The following is a 19,554-nucleotide window of genomic DNA, read 5'->3' as shown; positions in this document are numbered from 1 at the left end:
CATCCAAATAACCAGCACTTAACTGCAGTTAGGGAACACCGGTAGGATCTACCACTCAGTAGGAAATTGTACTGTCAACCCAAAGGGAGCCTGTTGGAACTTATCATTTGCTCTGCGGTGGAAAGATGCTAAATCTCCTCCCATGAAACTTACAACCTTTGAAAATCTACTGGATGGTCAGCTATCAGTTGATTTTAACTTGACAGTAAAGAATTTGAGTTTGTTTTAAAATGGCCTTTACATAGGAAGGCCATCAATTTATTTGGATTGTAATACTTCATGATTCATAACTTGTCTGCTTATTTTTTCCAATTTTTACAGGTTGACTTATAACCTCTACAAAATTATGGCTCTATATTACTTTAGTGTATACATGATCTCCTAATTTGTTTTTATTTTTTCTAAAGAAGGACATGTAAAAGATTTGCATCTAGCTAACAGATGCACATACCAAGATAAACACCATTTTCTATGGTAAAAAAATCTACAGAGTTTTGCTGTGTTGTTTTTTTGTTTTCAATACTCAAATACTTGGGATATATGCCTGAGGTATTTCCACTGACTTCTCCAACAAAAGGAGCTTTTTAGATTATCCAACCCCTAAAATAACAACAATAATAACAAACTAGCTTTGAGAGGTCCTTGATCTATGTGGTTACTGAAGAATTTAGATTTCTAGTTTCTCTTTTCTAGCTTAGCCTTTATATAAACTTTGGGAGGAAAAAAATCACAACCTGAAAAAACACTGAACCAGACTGTATTCAACTTACTTTAGGACATCAAACAATAAAGAATTTTTAAAGTACCTTAACTTTCACTCCAATTTAGATTTTCCAAACTAACACCTAAGGTTTTTACTATTTTCAAATGACATTGCATTGAGTTTACTGGCTCAATGACATGACAGTCAACATAAACTTGTAGGGTCGCAGCCTCCAGCTTAACCCAACTGCCAGATGCTTTGAGCTGTAGCTGACATGGCTAAGTAAAGAGAATATACCATAGATGTGGCCCCTTGAAAATCTTTAGATGTTTATGTACCACATAATGTTTGTTTTACTAAATTCTACATCATGTTATATTTATCTACTAGCAGACTCAGCTTCTAGAAAATCATTCTTCTGTTACAGCAAATATTAGAATCCATAATTAATCATTTAAATTATGCAACCTTCCTTCTCATTTTAGGGAAGCACAATATCCAAAGCATAATTGTTTAAATGTAATAAAATAATAATTCTCACAAAAGGTCTTAATATACACTGACCTAAATTTTAAATTTTGACAGTTTTTATTTTAAGCCTCATTTTTCTTTTTTTAAAAATTTTATTATTTGTGTGTGTGTGTGTGTGTGTGTGTACCGTCAAATCAGATTTGACTGGTACAGGAGGAGATTGTTACTCCTTCTCCAGCAGAGCATCTGGTGGATAAAGCCTATTTTTCTAGCCAATATAAACCAAAATGTGCAGTCACTGTATCTATAAAAGTGTTAAACAGTTAACCTCTTCCAGAAGGCAGACCAGTAGATTTAACTGATACCCTTAACCAAAGTCTGAAAAGGTGTATCTGGAACATCCGTGAATATTTTCAGGGATTCCTTTTATAGATCTGGTGTAGTCCATACTTTCAGAATGCTTCAAAACAATGTCTAATTTCATCAGGCTTCACTGTAAAAATCTGTGTTGGCAGCCCAAAGTTATGAGGCTCTAATTCACCAGCTGCTCTGTGGAAGGCTGGACAACCTCCTCTTGTGCAATGAACTCCTCAGAAAACCTGCCAGAAGGTCAGCTGTGGGTTGGTTCCATTGCAACAGTACACAGTAACAACAACAATAACAGAGTTACCTGATGCATTAGCATTCACAAGAAAATTAACCTAAATGAATAAGGCTCAAATTGAGGAAAGGATCTGATCAAAACAGCCACAAAACTGGCTGACGCTCAAACTTTATCACTTGTTGGTCTCATAGAACTTTTAAATGGCAGCTTTGAAATTCACAGCACTTTTAAAAACATTTTCCTTTAGAAGTAATGCTTCTTTAGAGGAGACAACAAAATGCAAATACAAAGGTTGTCAGGAGAATCTAAGGATCAAGAAAGCTTAGGGTTGGAATGGACGATACGGTTGTTTTTACAGTGCATTTATATTGCCCTTTAATTACAATTTATTAATAATCTCAACTTTTTAAGGGATAGAAAATTTTTAATACGTAAAAAATGGTAAGAAAGGGATATGTGATTAGGTATTATTGTCATTACAGGAGTGCATAGTGCAGTGGACCTGGGGGAAGGGACTGTAAAACAGTAAAAGAATTTTTCTTTTACTTTTCAAAGAGAAGAGTGTACTGGGCGGGGAGGGGTGGGCAGGGAGAAAAGTACAACAATGAATGAATGGAAATCTAAAGTCTCGTTAAATTTTCATTAAAAGTAATAATAATAAAACAATTAAAAATGGTAAGATATACCTCAAGATACTATAGAATATGTAATAAATTTTATATAAATAGATAACTGAGTTAGAATCAAAATATCTCAAGAAATAAATGTTTAAAACTTCCCCATTCCTCCAAAAGGTCACATTAAAAACTATCCAAAGGGTCTTGATCAATTTTCAAAAATACCCAAATATAGCTTCCTCATTTTAACAAGATTGCTAGAAAGATATCAACATTTATTCCCTTAAAGAAGGACTAATATGTTGGATAAAAGTACTGGGATGTTACAGATTCAACTAATAAATTGTGAATTGGGTCCAATGGTAAGGTTGTTACGAAAGTATTACATTTCCTATCTGATGACCAGTCAGGCAGCCACTTCCCTATTGTTGTTGTTGTTGTTATGTGCCATCGAGTCGTTTGCGACTCATAGTGACCCTATGTACAACAGCCCTAAACCGTGCTCTATCCCGTGCCACTCTCATTGCCTCTGACATACCCATCCCGATTACCCCAGTCACTGAATCAATCCACCTCAGAGAGGGTCTTCCCCTCCTGCACCGTCCCTCCACTCTACCCAGCATGATGTCCCTCTCTAAAGACCTGTCTCTCCTTACAACATGTCCGAAGTATGTCAGGCGAAGCCCCAGAATCCTTGCCTCCAAGGAGTAGCCTGTTTTAACCCTCTCCAGGATGAATCTATTTGTTTTCTTGGCGGTCCATGGTACATTCAGTACTCTTCTCCAGCACCACAGCTCAAAGGCGTCAATTCTCCTTCTATCCTCCCTAGTCATTGTCCAACTCTCTGATGCATAACAAGTGATTGCAAAAACCATGGCCTGTATAAGGCGCACCTTAGTTTCCAGAGAGACACCGTTGCTCTTGAGTACTTTAGAGAGGTCCCTAACTGCAGACTTTCCCATCGCAATACGTTTTTTGATTTCCTGGCTACTGGTTCCAAGAGTGTTGACCGTGGAGCCGAGCAAACTGAAGCTGTGAACAATCTCAATCTCTTCACCATCCATCCTGATGCTACCGATTGGTCTGGTGGTGAGAATTTTTGTCTTCTTGACATTGAGCCTCAGTCCATACTGAAGGCTGCAGTCTTTGACCCTCTGCAGTAAGTGCATGAAGTTCTCAGTTTCAGGGAGCTCTAATGACTTAGTGGTAAAGAGATGTGCTGCCAATCCAAAGGTTAGTGGTTCAAATCCATCAGCTGATCTGTGGGAGAAAGATGGGCAATCCCTTCTTTACTGCTTCTGATCCCACTAGAGGGTTTCTTATTGGTTGGTTCCTACTTGATAGTATCTAACAATAACGATAACAATCTTGCGAACTAGTGGAAAGCAGCTGTGCTGCAATCCCAAAGGCACATGGTTTGAATCCACCAACTACTCTACAAGAGAAGGAAGGACTATCTCCTCCGGTGTGGATTACCTGCTTCTGAAAACCCAGTAAAGGGTCAGCTAGGAGTTGGTTCCAAAACAATGGCACACAACAAAAAGAACATAATTTACAAATTCCTTTTTTTTTATTCAGAAAAAAATTACAAATGTCACCCAACTCAGAAAAATATTAGTGGAATTTGTGAGTACCCAAACCCATAAAACAGGTTCTTTCTCAATGTGCCCCATGTTTTTATGTGCAAAAACTAAGGGAAATAAAATCCCAAATTACTGAAATAAACAGGCTTTCTATTCATTTTCACGTTTATGAAAAAAAATGAAAGTGATTATCCTGCTTTGCTCATGAAGAATTGTTTATGACAAATACTGAGTCTCCCAAAGAATAATCAAGTAGCATGAATATGCAAAAAAAGAGGCTAATTTTAAAATAATGGGGGAAAAAGACTAATCAAGATGATCTTGATATAAATATATGGATCAACTTGATTAAGAAATTCATCTGGAAACTCTCAACTCATTGCTGTCAAGTTAGAACTGAGTCCTAGCTGACCCTCCTCATCTGAAAACTTCAACCCATCAGTTGCTCTGTAGCAGAAAGATGGTACCTTACAACAACAACATTAATCCTAGCACCTTCAGTATTGTTCGTTGTTTCAGGTTTTATAATAGTATCCCTTGCTTTTAACATTTTACTTTTCTCTGTGAACATAAACTGCTTGTTTTTAGTAGCAGGTTTGTAGTTAAATATTATGTTGAAATTATTTATGTATAAAGTACCATGTAGCTAAGTACATGAGATTTCATTTTATAGTCGTTATTACTTCCAGATAATTGCCTAGCACAATATTTGAATTTTTCTAGCAGAGTACATACACATGAAGCCCAATATTGCCATTTACATACCTTCAGTAAGAGTACTTTAATTGCATAAAAAGACAATGTCTTTGTAAAAAAAGTTTTTATAATATGATGAAATCAAACAATTTAAATAATCTTTGGATCACCTTTTTCTCACTTTGCACATTACAAGTCAGATGTACTTGCTTTTCAAATATCTGATTATAGTTTTGTCCTCAAGACCATCATCACATTTAAGTTAAACTTTAAATTACTTGTCAAATTATGCTATCCTCCTTAATTGGAAACTTTGCATCAGCTGCCATGTTTCAACTTGGGGATAAAGTTGCTAATTTAACTAAATTAGTGTAGCCCCGACCCTTTCCTTCCAAGAGCCACAGGCTAATCTTTTGCTTACAGCAAATATATAACTGTGTAACATCATATTATTAAAATGTTTCATTTTCCCCCCTCATCATATTGTTAAATATCATGATTTACTTGATCTGCATCTTCTAATTCTAACTAATGAAATAATTTGCCTTATGCTCTCAGTTACCTTATCAACAGGGGAGAAGATCTTTTTTACATTGTTAATTCCCCAGCATTATTATGTTGAGATATTTTGAAAGTCAATCAGGTCTGTGTAATACTCCAAGTATGTAATAACCTAACAATTCTTTTAAAAAATGAACAATTTAGGTATAAAAAATTAACAGGAGAAACTTAAAAAGCAATTTGATCCAGCATGGACATTTATGTTCATTGTAGCATTATTTATAATATCAAAGAGTTGGAAATAACCCAAGTGCTAATCAATGGATAAATGAATAAACCATAGTATACAGCCCAACAGAATAGTATACAATACTTATGAATAATGAATAACTCAAGAAGTACCACATGATATGGATGTATCTTGAGAACACTAAGTAGAATGAAATAAATCAGCCACACAGGGACAAATATTTCTAATTTACTAAAGTTTACACACAGAAAGAAATATTCTTTGAAGGTTACCAGAGATGGAGGGATGGGAGAGGGGAGAAAAAAATAAATAGATCACGTGGGAGGCTGGGCTGTATGAGGTGGAATGTGGCATCAAGATTGGAGAAAGATTCATTAACAGCCTGCATTATGCAGATAACACAACCCTGCTTGCTGAAATCCAGGAGGACCTGAAGGGCTTGCTACAGAAGATCAAGGACTGCAGCCTTCAATATGGATTGAAGCTCAACATCAAGAAGACAAAGATTCTCATCAGTGGGCCAATTGGCAGCATCATGATGGATGGTGAAGAGATTGAGATTGCTAACAGCATTAGTTTGCATGGCTCTACAAGCAACACTCTTGGTACCAGCAGCCAGGAAATCAAGAGACAAATTGTGTTGGAAAAGTCAGCTGTAAGGAACCTCTCTAGAGTACTGAAGAGTAATGATGTCAGTTTGGAGACTAAGGTGCCTGATGCAGGCCATAGTCCTTTACAATTGCTAGCTATGTGTCAGAGAGCTGGACAATAACTAGGGATGACAGAAGGAGAACTGATGCATTTGAACTGCGGTGCTGGAGAAGAGGAGAAGAAACAGGTTTGTCCTAGAGAGAGTGAAACCAGGCTGCTCCTTGGAGACAAGGATTCTGAGGTTTCATGTGACATTCTTTGGGCATGTTGCAAGGAGGGACCACTCCTTGGAGAGGGACATCAGGCATGGAAGGGTAGAGGGACAGAGAAAGAGAGGGAGACCATCGATGAGATGGATTGATACAGTGACTGGGGTAATGAGGGTATGTGTGTTGGAGACAGTAAAGTTGGCACAGGACAGAGCAGGTTTTCAGGGCTGTTGTAAACAGGGTTGCTATGAGTTGCAAATGACTCAATGGCACATAACAACAACATGTACACACACACACACACACACATACAAATGATTCAAATGGCAAATGTTATATACTCAGCTCACTGCTGTTGAATCAGAACTGACTCATGGCGGACCCTCCAGTGGGTTTTCAGAGGCTGTAAATCACACAGGAGGAACTGTCCATCTTTCTCCCTTGGGGCAGCTGGTGGATACAGAACTGCTTGCCTTTAAATTGGCAGCACGACTCCCAGTCCATGAAATCATCAGATATATAGGTAGATAAATACCACAATAAAATATTTTTAAAAGAAAATATAAAACATTTTTAAAAAGAACCTTAACTAAATTTCCCCCAAAAGAATGAGGTAGGCACGCCTGACAGAACAACCACAGAGCGTTTTCCATCTCCTAGCCCACTGCTGGGTCTGACAAGATTAACTTCGCCAGGATAAATGAGTAGTCACTCAGTTACAAAGATGTCAGAGAGGAAATCAGGAAAATAAGTCTATATTCCCTCAGTTGAAGAGTTAAAAACAAAACAAAACAAAAAAAGAAACTAGTAGCTACATGATAAAATGTTCTTTCTTTAAAAAATTAAAATGCCCTAAAGCTTCCTGGTATTCTCTCTTACTGATGAGCCAAATTAAAATAGAAAACCTTTGTCCTGGAAGCATCAAAGACAAATTAAATGTCAGACGAAGTAAATTACACATTTATCGACTGCTTCATGAGGTTAAGGGGAAGGTTCATTAAAATGTCCCCCTAAAAGACAATTCTTTTTCTATGAGAGACAGAAGTTGCAAATTGATCAATATACATTGGAAAAGTCTCAGCAGATTTGGGCAGCTCCTGATTAATGATGCTTCAACATGTTGAGATAAATGTCTTTGAAGTGTCTAGGAAAAATGCAGAGGATTCTTTTCATAATGAATCAGGTTGCAGTTGAACACATTTATAAAAAGGTGTATTTTCACTGTCTCAGTCATTGGGTACTTGACTTGCTTTTTAACACGTTTGCACACATAAACTCTAGGTTATTGGCTTTGGCAAGAAAAGGTATGGAATCCCAAGGAAACTAATTATCTTCTTGACTTTTGAAAGACTGACCAGGATTTATTTCTTCTGTCGTAAGAACTTTGCAGCTATAAATTTCATAGAAAGACATAACTTGAACATACATATCCGCAGGGAGAGTTATCCCAAGGGTAACAGTATATATACCCTTATGGTCTGATCCTGAGTCTTAACAAATAAATATCTCACCACTAGGAAACCTACAGCTAAATATTTCTCACAGGTCTAGACTATTTAAAGGGGCTGAACCATTCTTTTAAAGAATATCCACTGTTGTTTGTGACTTAATAAATTTCAGTGTTCACAAAGTGACTTTATGTGCAATTGAGGGCCAGAATAATCATCATATTGACTCTAGAGACCTCGCACCTCCATTCTCCCTAAGCCCTCAGAAGTTACATACAAATATGTAATCTCATTGATGTTCTGTTTCAATGCAAAAAAACCCAAAAAAACCACGCAACACCCAAAACCTCCCATAAATTGTAAATATCAAAAAGTTCTGGCATATGACACCAAGTAGAATATTCTAAAGTAAACTTTCAAATGATATGGCTGTAGCATATCCTAAGTCTTCCTGTTGTTTTGCTTTTCTTTCAATGGGAAAACCTCAATTTTCTTTAAGTATCTAATGACTATAGAATTTAGGAGAAGCTGAACTCTCTCTTCTCCATGAATGTATCTTAATTACTCTCACCTAAGCATGAACATTTCTTCTTCATGGAAATCTGATCCAGTCTTGATTGACCAGGGAGTCTCTTAGGCGTATTCTAGAAAGTTCTCCTGTACCCCAAGATAGATCGAGAGATGCAGGCATTCTCTTTTGTACCTTTAAATGGGTTTACATGAAGTTGTGATGAATGGAGCTATGACATCCATCTGCGAACCTGGGAATGAAAGGCAACAACCTAAAAACACCCACAGGAAACTATGGAAGAGGCTGGATGCTTGATGAGGTCGCTGAGTCACCAAACTTAACTATTCCTAGAACTGTCCCACTTCTCAACTTCCAGTAAGATGACTTTCTAATTATGACTGTGTAAGCCAGTTTTAATTGGGTTTTCTGTAAAATTGCATCTCAGAGCACTGTGGCTACTAAAATGATCAGCATTATTAGTTTTTTTTCAGATATGTAATTATATCTAATGTAGACGTTTGGGAGCCCTTCAACATTTAAAATGGATTTACCATAAAAATCTTTCTCAGGGCTATTTATACAAAAAGTTATTTAATTTAAACACATTTCTAATTGTGTTTTACTTTGCCGAACTAAAAACAAAAATAAAGGATTATAAAACACTGTGTGAAGATTAACAATATTTCCTAGGAGGGATTTATTTTTAAAAGTAATAGAAACACTGCCTAATGAGAAGTCAGTCAAAAGCAAAAGCAAATGATATTCTTTCCTTATATAAAGCGGTGATAAATCTGAAACTAGACAGCACACATTGAAAATAGATGCAGTAATGCATACATACACCAGTGAGTCCAGATTATCCTAAGGTGTTTCTTCAGTTTCAGTAGACTCTAGTACTTTTGTTTCAAACACTGAGAATTTTAAAAAGGATACTTAATTCTGAGTGGACAGCTTACACATTTTTGAAATAAAGTAAAATTTATACCACTTATAATCAATCCGGGAGAGTGACTAACAAAACCTAAATGGTATTTTTATGTAAGAAACACTGGCTTTAGTAGTTTTCAATAAATATTAATTCTTATATTTTCATAATTACTTGAGAATATATCTTTCCAACTGTGAAAACCATGACAATCAAAATTTTAAGTATATATCTTGTCAGGCCCTTGACAAGGGCAGAAATAGCCAGAAAAAAATACTTAGAATTAGCTACAATAAGATTATAACAGTAAATGGCTGAAATACATTCTGTGACATGAAATGAACATTTCTAAGCCTTGCAGTCTTAACCAAGACCCTTATAAAATTTCAGTATTTTTCTTATTGTGTGCCATCAAATTGGATCTGACTGGCACAGGAGGATATTACCCCTCCTTCTCCAGCAGAGCATCTGATGGATTTGAACCATAAAAGAGTATTTTTTAGAATGTTGTTGTTGTTGTTGAGTTGTAGGCAACTCAACGGGGCCCTATGAACAAAACCTGAACACTTGTATAACTTTCATCCTTTCTCCAGGTTCGTATGGTTTCCAGAGGCACACTATTTCAGAAGTGGATGCCACTCTTACTTCCAAGCTTGTTTTAATTGGGAAGCTCCACCAAACACTGTCCACCACGAGTGACCTTTATTGCATTTTACACATCAGTGTCACAGTGTTCAGCTTCACAGCAGCCATGAGGAATAAATGTTTTAAACTTTTTAAAGGGAAGCAAGACTGAAAAGTAGCCTTTTCTAAAATAAAAATACTCAGTGATAAATAAAAAATGAGAGGAAACGGATAAAGCTGATGGATAAAAATTGGTAACTTGAAAACATGTCATTTATACATGTCAAGTTTATTTAATGTTAATATTCATGAAACAAATTATTTCCTACCAAGTGATTCTTATTAAGTGCCTGGATTTGGCTCCAGATCAAAGCCACCCCCGATTTATCATCACCTACACACAGAAGATGAAAGGCTGCCTAACCCCGAGTGGTCCTTACAATCCCTGGTGCCCGGGTCCCCCTTGCAGCCACTCTGCCAATCCATCGCATTGAGGGTCTTCCTCTTCTTCTCTGATTCTCCACTGTCCTCCCTCCTGACAATATGCACAAAATTTTAGAGACGAAGACCCAGCATCCTCTTTCCCAAGAAACTTTTTTTACTGTGCTGAGCAATTAGTGTAAAGTAACTTTAAAGAGGAGTTCTGTTGTTTTTGTTGTTAAGTGCCATCGAGTCGAACATGACTCATAGTGACCCTGTGAACAAAAGACCTGAACCCTGTTCTATAACTATCATCGTTTCTCTAATTTCATAGAGTTCCCAGAGGCATGTCGTTTAGGAAGTGGATGGCACTTCTGCTTCTAAGCCTGTCTCAATCTGGGAGCTCCAGCAAACACTGTCCACCGTGGGTAACCATTACGGCATTTGACTGACACACTAGCGTCACAGTGTTCAGAATCAGAGCAACCCCAAGTTACCTCAATATAGCAAAATGACAGACCAATGTTGTACCACTTAGAAGAATGTTAATCCCAAACACAATTACCAACTGACTTAAATGCTGAGGCCCTCCACCAGGTCCTGTTGACTCTAAACAAGCGGCCTCCTGCCCAAAGATCATTGTTAGCTAAATCCAGCAAATCCAATCAGCTCACATACAATTGTGTGCAAAATAAAAAACAAGCAAACAGTCTACACCTAACCCTCAACCAACACAAAACATCTCACCTTTCAGAATCCAACTAATTCAAACATCAGCCTCCCCACTAAAGAGGAGTTCTAGTAAACTATTTTTAGTGAGAATAAAAGGTATTTTCTATTTAAGGATTACGAGACTGCTTGTTAGGTCAAGTTCAGGGTTTCGATGTTGGGTATCTAGCTTCTGGATAGATTGCCATTACAACAATCAGATATGTGGCACTGAAGAGATTGGTTGTCTTGTTGTGACCATCAAGTTAGAATCAACACAAAGCTGATGCTCCAGGGGATTTTGAGAAGCTGTAATCACAGGGTAGGAGACATCCCATCCTTCTTCTACAGAGCAGCTGGTGGATACGAACTGCATGCCTTTGGGATTGCAGTACAGATTCTTACCATTAGGCCATTAGAGCTCCCTGAAGAGATTGGCGAGGTGAGCCTTTTCTAATCTCCATCCTGCACACCGGAGTCAGCTGGGACACTGAGAGAACATTTCACAAACACTTATGCCTTAGTTCCAGACCAGACCAACTGAACCTCGGTAGACTGGGTGTGCATTTACTGTTTTTAAAAGATCCTCAGTTGCTGACAAATGCTTACACAATATTGCTTTTAGGATTTTTCTAATCATTGAGAAAGAAATGCTGAGTTTGCAATGACAACTGATTGAAGACTGAAAGATACTTAGTAAACCTGGAAACTTTTATACTTATTGAATGGAAGTAGAACAAAGTTATAACGTATTCTTCTTCTGCAGTTCAGTTTACCTTGGGCTTCTCCTCCAGGATCTGCTGTCGTATCTCCTTGTGTTTCTCAACAAGTTTTTCATGCCGCTTACTTTGTGCCTCTTCTAACTAAAAGAAATCAATCAATAAAAGGAAGAGGAGTCATCATCATCATCATCATCATATTCCAACATGAAATTCAGAAAACATTTGTAAGCTTTTTAGAACTGGTCTGCATCTGATTACTTCAAAGTCTGGTCAAGACCTGTTCTGACAAGGGTAGGACAGTATTGAAAATGGGATTAGTAAATTGGGGTTTGGGTGAGGTGGTGAGTGGTCAACAGATACATCATTTTTCCATCAAGTGTCTGAAAGCTTCCAAAACATCAAAGTAAAACAAAAATAAAAGAATAAAAAAATATTGACGCTGGAGGTTATCATATTCTCTCACTAATAACAGCTAAAGATTGGTAGTCTCCTCCCATATGGTTTCCAGCCTCTGAAAACTCATCAAGGAGTCAGATAATGAGTTGGTTCCAACTCAGTGGTACACAACAACAACAACAACAACAACAACAACAAGGATCTGCTGGGAAAATATCAATCTTGCTTTGTTTCTGGTCTTTTGACTTTGGAAATGAATTTTGCCCCTTTTATTGAGTGGTTTCTAATGGAACAAGCAGAAACATTTATTATGGAGTGGCAGCTTGAGAAGTAGGTCTGCCAGGGGCTTGGCTTTGCCTTCTAGAATGTCACAATGTTCTCCTCAAACTTTCACCTAGAGTCTGCCAAGGACAGTGATTAACCAACATACTCTCTTGATGGACTGCACCACCTCCTGGATGTATGATCGGATCATCTCGGTCTTCTCCCTAAAAACAAATGAGGAAGAGACGATAAAAGGAACTCAGCTGGACATTACAGACACAGGAAATCTCAGAGTTCAAGATGGAAGTTTGCAGACCACTCAGTATTCTTATGACTGGCAGCAAGCAGGACACAATCACCAGCTCAAGGAAAAGATCAGGCTCCACCCCAGGTCCAGCCCTTGTTTTCATTCAGTGCAGGAAGGCCCTCTGACAACATCTAAAGGGAAGATTTAGACTTCCTAATTGATTTATTTCTTTTCTCTTGGCTTGCTTACAAAGTTTGTATACATTGTGTTTCACACTTTCCTGTGTAATCAGCCTTTATGGAAAGGTCTTAGGTGATTCTCAAGGACATCTGGTGATACAATCTGCAGTGTTGCACTGCTAACCAAAGGCTGTGACTTTCCTACAGTTCACAGGTAGTCTCCAAAGGAGAAAGATAGGAAGTCTCTGCTAAGATTTATAGTCTATCAAACTCAATGTAGAGTCACTACAGGTCAGAATTGACTCAATGGCCATGAGTTTGAGGCAAATCTCAATCCTTTTTGAATCTCTCATTAGTGGTTCACTGTTAACCATCTTACAAAAACCTTTTTGAGAGGCTGTCGAGAGAATTAGAAGGGTTAAAGGTCTTCTGATGGTGTAATGCAAAACACTGGACTAGAAGATTAGAATTTCAAAACTACCAGATGCTCTGAGGAAAGACGATACAGTTTGCTCCTGTTAAGATTTACAGCCTCAGAAACCTGATGGGGAGGGGAGTCACCAAGAGTCAGAATTGACTTGTTGGCAGATGATCATGGGTCTTGTTTTGGGTGGTATATGGCTAGGAGTCCTACCAGCATAGGGGTTAATGGGCTGGCTGCTGTGGTGTTGACCCAAAAGCTGGCTCTTTTTTAGCCATTACAGTTCGCCTTTCTGGTCTTCAGCTACTTTAATTTGCATACATATTGTCTTGCAAATCAGAATGATCTTACAAATCAGCAACAGCTTTGGCACTAGGATAAGAGAAAGTGAACTTCCAACACTGGACAGCAAGACTCGAGGTGAGCAAGGTTTAGGCAAGCAAGATTTGTGGAAAGACCTGAGGGAAACTAGAGCGAGACCCTGGTGAGAGCGAGACCCTGGTGGTGAGAATCAAGTCATGGTGGTGGAGTGACCTTGTTGTGGAGAAACTGTGACAAGGTGTGACCTGAGGTTTCCTGCATTTGTACTGGCCACAATTAAAGGTTTTGCGGTTCTTACCAGATGCTTGAAGGAGAAGCTGACTGATAACTAACTACTCTGAGGCAAACCTGCTGGATTTTTGGATTTAAAGGCTGAACTAAAACTGGAGTATTTGAGGAATTAATTGGGCCTTGGGACTTTTGGACTAAACTTGGATTTGGGTGATATTCTTTGCTTTCCCCATCTCCAATTCACTTCCCTACAAAGAGCTATGGGCTCTTTATCTGCTTTCTGCTCTGGGGCATCGAGGGGCTGTGCTATTCTTGCTCCCTCTGGCCATTTCAGAGAGACATGCATGGTCTTGTGTCCCCATTTCCCATTTTATGTCCCCAAGATAGCTGCTAACCTTGATGATTAGAGGTTCAAATCTACCAGCCAGTCACTCCCTGGGAGAAAAATGTAGCAGTCAGCTCTCATAAGAGTTACAGTCTCAGAAATCTATGGGACAGTGCTATTCTGTGCAATGGGGCTGTTATGAGTCAAAATACCTTGACAACAATGGATTTCTATTTTGGTATACAGCTAGGGATCTGTTCCTTTGATTAAGAATCAACCAATCTCCAGATTAAAGGAGGAAGGAAGAAGGAAGGAAGGCTTTCTTTTTACTTACTCTTCCATCTGGCCTTTGTCCTTAGATTTAGCTTCTGTTATCTTCTCTTGCCTTTTTTTATCCATTTTCTTTTTTAATTCCTTCTTCTCTCTAGATTCAAAATGGAAGGAAAATGGAGCAGAAAGCAAATCAAATGGGAATTTGTAATTAATCCATTTGAATCACAGGTCAAGCAGTAATGGGAATGGAGGCTTACTTGTCACAGATTTCTTTGAGCTTCTTTAATTGATTGTTCTGACACTCTTCTGCCACATCTGTCAACTTCTGAACAAGCTGAGGAAAAAGAACAGATTTTTTAAAAATTTATTTTACATTATTACAAAGTACCTCCTCCACAAACAACAGATTCTGTGTTTAGAAAATCAGTTTAAAGATGTGAATAATCCAAACCATGGTCCATTCAACTACTTGCTGTGCATCTGAAAGTTGGACAATGAATAAGGATGACAGAAGAACAATCAATGCCTATGAACTGTGGTGTTGGAAGAGTATTGAATATCTCATGGCCTCCCCAAAAAACCAAACAAGACTGTCTTGAAGAAGGTGCAACAAACACTTTCCTTAGAATCAAGATGTAATGAACTTTGTCTCATATGTATTGGGCATATTGTCAAGAGGGGCAAGGCCTTAGAAAAGGACATCACGCTTGGAAAGGTGGAGGGTCAGTGAAGGAGAGGAAGGCCCTCCAGAAGATGGTTTGACACAGTGATGGTAACAGTGAGCTTGAGTATATCAGAGAAAATGAGGATAGCTTAAGATCCGTTAGATCTTAAAGGTTTAGATCCATTGTCCACAGTGTTTCTACAAGGCATAATTGACTCAATGACGCCAGACAACAACAATGTTTACAAATACCTGAAATAGTCAGACATCTAACATTATCAGTGAGGGCATGATGTGAAATCATCATATCATCTGAGCTTTCCTTACAAGCATTGTTGTTTCAGCCCATGATTCATTCTTTGGGAGACCTTGGTATAAAAAATATTTTCTCCTAACATCATATTTTATTTCAAATGTATCAAATTTCCATTGGTGTCCCTCATGTATTGTCCACACACATATGAGTCAATTGAAAATATCATGGCTTAGGTCAGTAACATCTTAGTCCTCAAGGTACCTTTTTTTTTCTTTTTCTTTTTGAAATCTTAAAAAAATCGTTCACAGCAGATTTTCCTAATATACTGTCTTATCTGATTTCTTGACTGGTGCTTCCATGACTGCTGACTATAGTAAGTTTTCATTGTTATTATTTAGTACCGTAGAGTCAGAACTAACCCACAGCTGACCCTCCTGTGAGTTTTCAGAAACAGTTAATTGCACTGGAGGAGACAGCCCACCCTTCTCCCACAGAACATCTGGTGGCCTCGAACCACATGCCTTTGGGATTGCAATGAAGCTTCTTACCACTAAGCCACCAGAGCTTTTTAGTACTTTTTAATTACATGGATTTTCATTAATATTATGCTGGTTTCTGAAGCATGGTTCCATGCAAAAACAAATCGCAATGTCAACTCAGGTTTGAATCTCTACATCAAATGTGTAATTCAGAGGAAGAGGCCTACATTTTCTGAATCTATTTTGGTTTTTTTTTTTTTGGTAATGAAAGAAATTATTAATGTTTGTACCTTTTGGAGCAGAGCCCCTGCGTGAAACAAATGGTAAAGCACTTGGTAGCCAATTGAAAGACTGATTGGTTAAGCCCACCAAGTATCACTTCAAAAGAATCTCTTGCCAACCAGCTTCCAAAAGTACAGAGTCAAAGTAAAGTCTATGGAGCACACTGTGCTCGGCACACAGGGAGTCACCATGAGTTGGGATTGGCTTGAACGGCCCTGTGAGGTGAATGTTACTACCTTGTCTTTATACATGAAGGAACTGCGATGCACGGAGGTTAAGTTACTGTCTTGGGGCAACAGGTGAATTCAGATACAGACAACAAAACCTCATGGCTGTTCATGGTCTTTCCCACTGTCCTATGCTTTACATTACTATTTTGAAAGTTCTTTTATAAATCTCATTATTATGTAAGATAATGAGAGCAAACCAGAAAGAAATTATTATAGAGTTATAATAAAGAACTCACATTAATTTAAAATTAACATGCAACTTAAGCATTCATCTCTGATGTGAATTAAATCTAAGCAAAGAGTAAGTAGGGATTGTTGTTAGGTGTTGTCAAGCTGAGTATGACTCATAGCGACCTTATGAACAAGAGATCTGAACCCTGAACAACAGATCTGAACCCTGTCCTATCCTGTGCCATCTTCACACTTCTGACACAAGAGCACAGTGTGGCAGTCACCGTGTCAATCCACCTGGTCTAGGGTCTTTCTCTCCTTTGCCAACCCCACACTTTTCCCAGCATCATGTCTTTCTCCAATAAATAGACCCTCCTAGCAATATGCCCAAAATATATAAGGCAAAGCCTTATTTTTCTGCATAAAAGCTATTTGACCATTCAAAAGAGAGTGCTTGACATGATCCTCACAGTGAAAGAAATAATGAACCATCACAGTTTGGTAGTGCCATTTATAAAACAGGTATTGCTGTTACTGAGTGCTGGTGAGTCAATCACCACTCTCGTAGTAGTTCATATATAGTGTCCGAGGATTGATACAATTTCCTTCAAAAAATGTAAAATATCCTCCAGTTCCCCCTGGATTCTATGTGGTATCTTATGATTCCATGACACCCAGTTCTGGGTGTCACAGTTTTATCTTCTCGACAAAGAGATTGTTCCTTATTTATATTCAACAAAGCATCTTCTGCCTTAAGTTACAGAGATTTCGGAAAGTACCATAGTCACTCCTCTTCTGACCCATTCCTTCAATTCAATGCAGAATCTCCAACAGCCTGTTGATCAACTGTAGCTGATTCTGACTCTTAACAAGGCTTTCTTCAGAATTTCTCCAATGTGTTATTGTATTGTTGTTGTTGTGTGCCATCGAGTCATAACTGACCCATAGCTGATCCTTCAGCAGGTTAATAGCATGGGAGGATATTGTCCATCCTTGTCCCACGAAGCAGCTGGCGGATTTGAACTGTGTGCCCTAGGGATTGCAGTGCAGTTTTGAACCACTAGGCCACCAGAGCTCCCTATGTGTTATTAGAAAATGATATAAAATTCAGAGAGACTAATGCTAATATATAAAGAAAAGCAAGAGAGAGGAGAGAGAAACAGAAGGATAGAGGGAGAGAAGAAAAAAAAGATTGATCTAGTAGGTGCAATAGTTGTTGATGCTGTTATCGCCATCAGGTTGAGCGCGATTCTTAGCGACCCTATAAACAAAATACCTGAAGCCTTTCTATAACTACTGTTGTTTCTCAAAGTTCAGAATGTCCAGGCGTATGCTGAATAGGAAGTAGATGCCACTTCTGCTTCCACACCTGTCCTAATCTGGGAGCTCCACCAAACACTGTCCACTGTGGGTAACCGTTCAGGCATTTGACACACTTGTGGTCAGCATCACATCAAGCCCAGGTTATCTCAGTACAGCACATTGTCAGAAGAGTGCTCTACCACTTAGAAGAATGCTCCTCCAAAATATAACAACTGACTTTTAAATACAAAGAGCCTCCCTGAGGTCTCGTTGACTCTAAACAAAAGGCTTAAATAAAACCAACCAATACAATATGTTGTTGTTCTTGTTATTTGCCATCGAGTTGCCTGTGACCCATAGCAACTACGCGTACAGCTCTCAATCCTTCCCTGTCTGAGCCAGTCTCACTAATTTTGACATACCAACCCCTGTTGCCGCAGTTACTGTGTCAAATCATCTCATCCGGGGTCTTCCTCTCCTGCACTGTCCCTCCACCCTTGCAAGCATGATGTCCTCTCCAAGGGACTGATATTAAAAAAAAATGATCCCAATTTCTTTGCTTCCCATGGTTTGGATAGTCAAGCTTTTCTTGCTACCAAGAAAGTTTGAAAAAAAAAAAAAAAGCCAAAAGACTCCTAAATAAAAAAGAGAGAGAGAGAAAGATGTGAGGCAGGCAGGATTAAGGGAGAAAGAAAAGTTCTTGGCTTAATGGTAAGAAATTGCGCTGTCAACCTGAAGACATGTGGTTTGAATCTGTGGACTGCTTTTCAGGCTCAGGATTCCTGTTGCCGGACATGTGACAACAGAACTCAAAAGAGCATTTTTCCCCCACAAAGGCAATTATTTTTAAACTTTTTAAAAGACCCTGAAGAGATACTTTTGTTGTATTTGTTAGCAGCCAGGTTGTCCTCAAAGAGTACAATTCAATCATGGGATTAGCCACAAATCTTCCTAAAAGTCAACTGTCTATTAGAAGCAGAAAAGAAGATTAGTTTATAATTCCTAGGAAAATAAATCAAGAGCACATGTGCTAAACTAAATTGTAGTAGCCACAATTTAACTTTTCATATAATTTTTTTCTAAGCTAGAGGAATAAATATAACAAATTTTTCTATTTATTACTCAGGATGACTATCCTAGCTAAATGTTCCAAACCTTTTAAGGAATAAAAATAAAGAGCTCTGGGGAATATAATTTCACGCTTGTTCACAATTATATGCTGAGTTTCACTTGGTTCCATTATCTGAGAGTGAGCGGGGAAAATGGTTTCTGTGAGAATTCCGTAATTGCAGCTCAAGAGGGAACAAAAATATGTGGGCAGAAATGGACATGTTTAGCATCTCATCTGTTGTTGTTGTCGAGTGTACCATCGTCGAGTTTGAGTCAGAACCCACCCATAGTTGGCCCTCCAGTGGGTTTTCAGAGGCAGTAAATTGCATGAGAGGAGAAATTCTGTCCTTCTCCTGCAGAGCAGCTGGTGGATTTGAACTGTGTGCCTTCAGGATTGCTTTTCACCACTACGCCAGGAGGAGCTTCCTAGAGTCTCATCTAAGAAGGATAATATTGGAAAATGTGCAATAAGCCAAGTATAGAATTTTCACAAACTAAGCATAACTCATCTTCCTTCCCTTTTGACAACATTGTGAAAAGTTATTTCTTTTTCTTTTCAGCTAGTAAAAAGTATACACTCCAGGTTTACAAACACCACAAAATAGTGGCATTCTACAAAGGTAGGAGTTTACGAGGTTACTCAACTAAGTGGCCATCTAAAAACTAAATATATTACTGACAGTTTAAAGTAAGGTGAATTTTTATATTGGAGCATATCTTGAGCGTTTAAAATAAGAAGAGATTCATTCAGTCAATTAAT

The 19,554-nt window shown here is 38.3% G+C and overlaps 1 protein-coding gene across 2 annotated transcripts in view; it reads right to left on the bottom strand.

The window, feature by feature from the left end:
• Positions 1-19,554, bottom strand: part of PLCB1 (phospholipase C, beta 1 (phosphoinositide-specific)) — a 920,819-nt gene that overhangs the window by 99,523 nt on the left and 801,742 nt on the right. For both annotated transcript variants that reach the window (XM_006894240.1, XM_006894239.1), the window contains exons 28-31: positions 14,558-14,634; positions 14,362-14,451; positions 12,470-12,527; positions 11,698-11,784 (exon numbers count right to left, since the gene is read on the bottom strand). In XM_006894240.1, the coding sequence (XP_006894302.1) occupies positions 11,698-11,784; positions 12,470-12,527; positions 14,362-14,451; positions 14,558-14,634 (312 nt within the window). The remainder of the gene's footprint in view (positions 1-11,697; positions 11,785-12,469; positions 12,528-14,361; positions 14,452-14,557; positions 14,635-19,554) is intronic.

The sequence above is a fragment of the Elephantulus edwardii genome, unplaced genomic scaffold, assembly GCF_000299155.1.
Source record: "Elephantulus edwardii isolate Elephantulus edwardi_28Jun2011 unplaced genomic scaffold, EleEdw1.0 scaffold00138, whole genome shotgun sequence".
Lineage (NCBI taxonomy): Eukaryota > Metazoa > Chordata > Mammalia > Macroscelidea > Macroscelididae > Elephantulus > Elephantulus edwardii.
The sequence above is the reverse complement of the archived record's forward strand: the minus strand, read 5'-3'. Positions and strand labels throughout refer to the sequence as shown.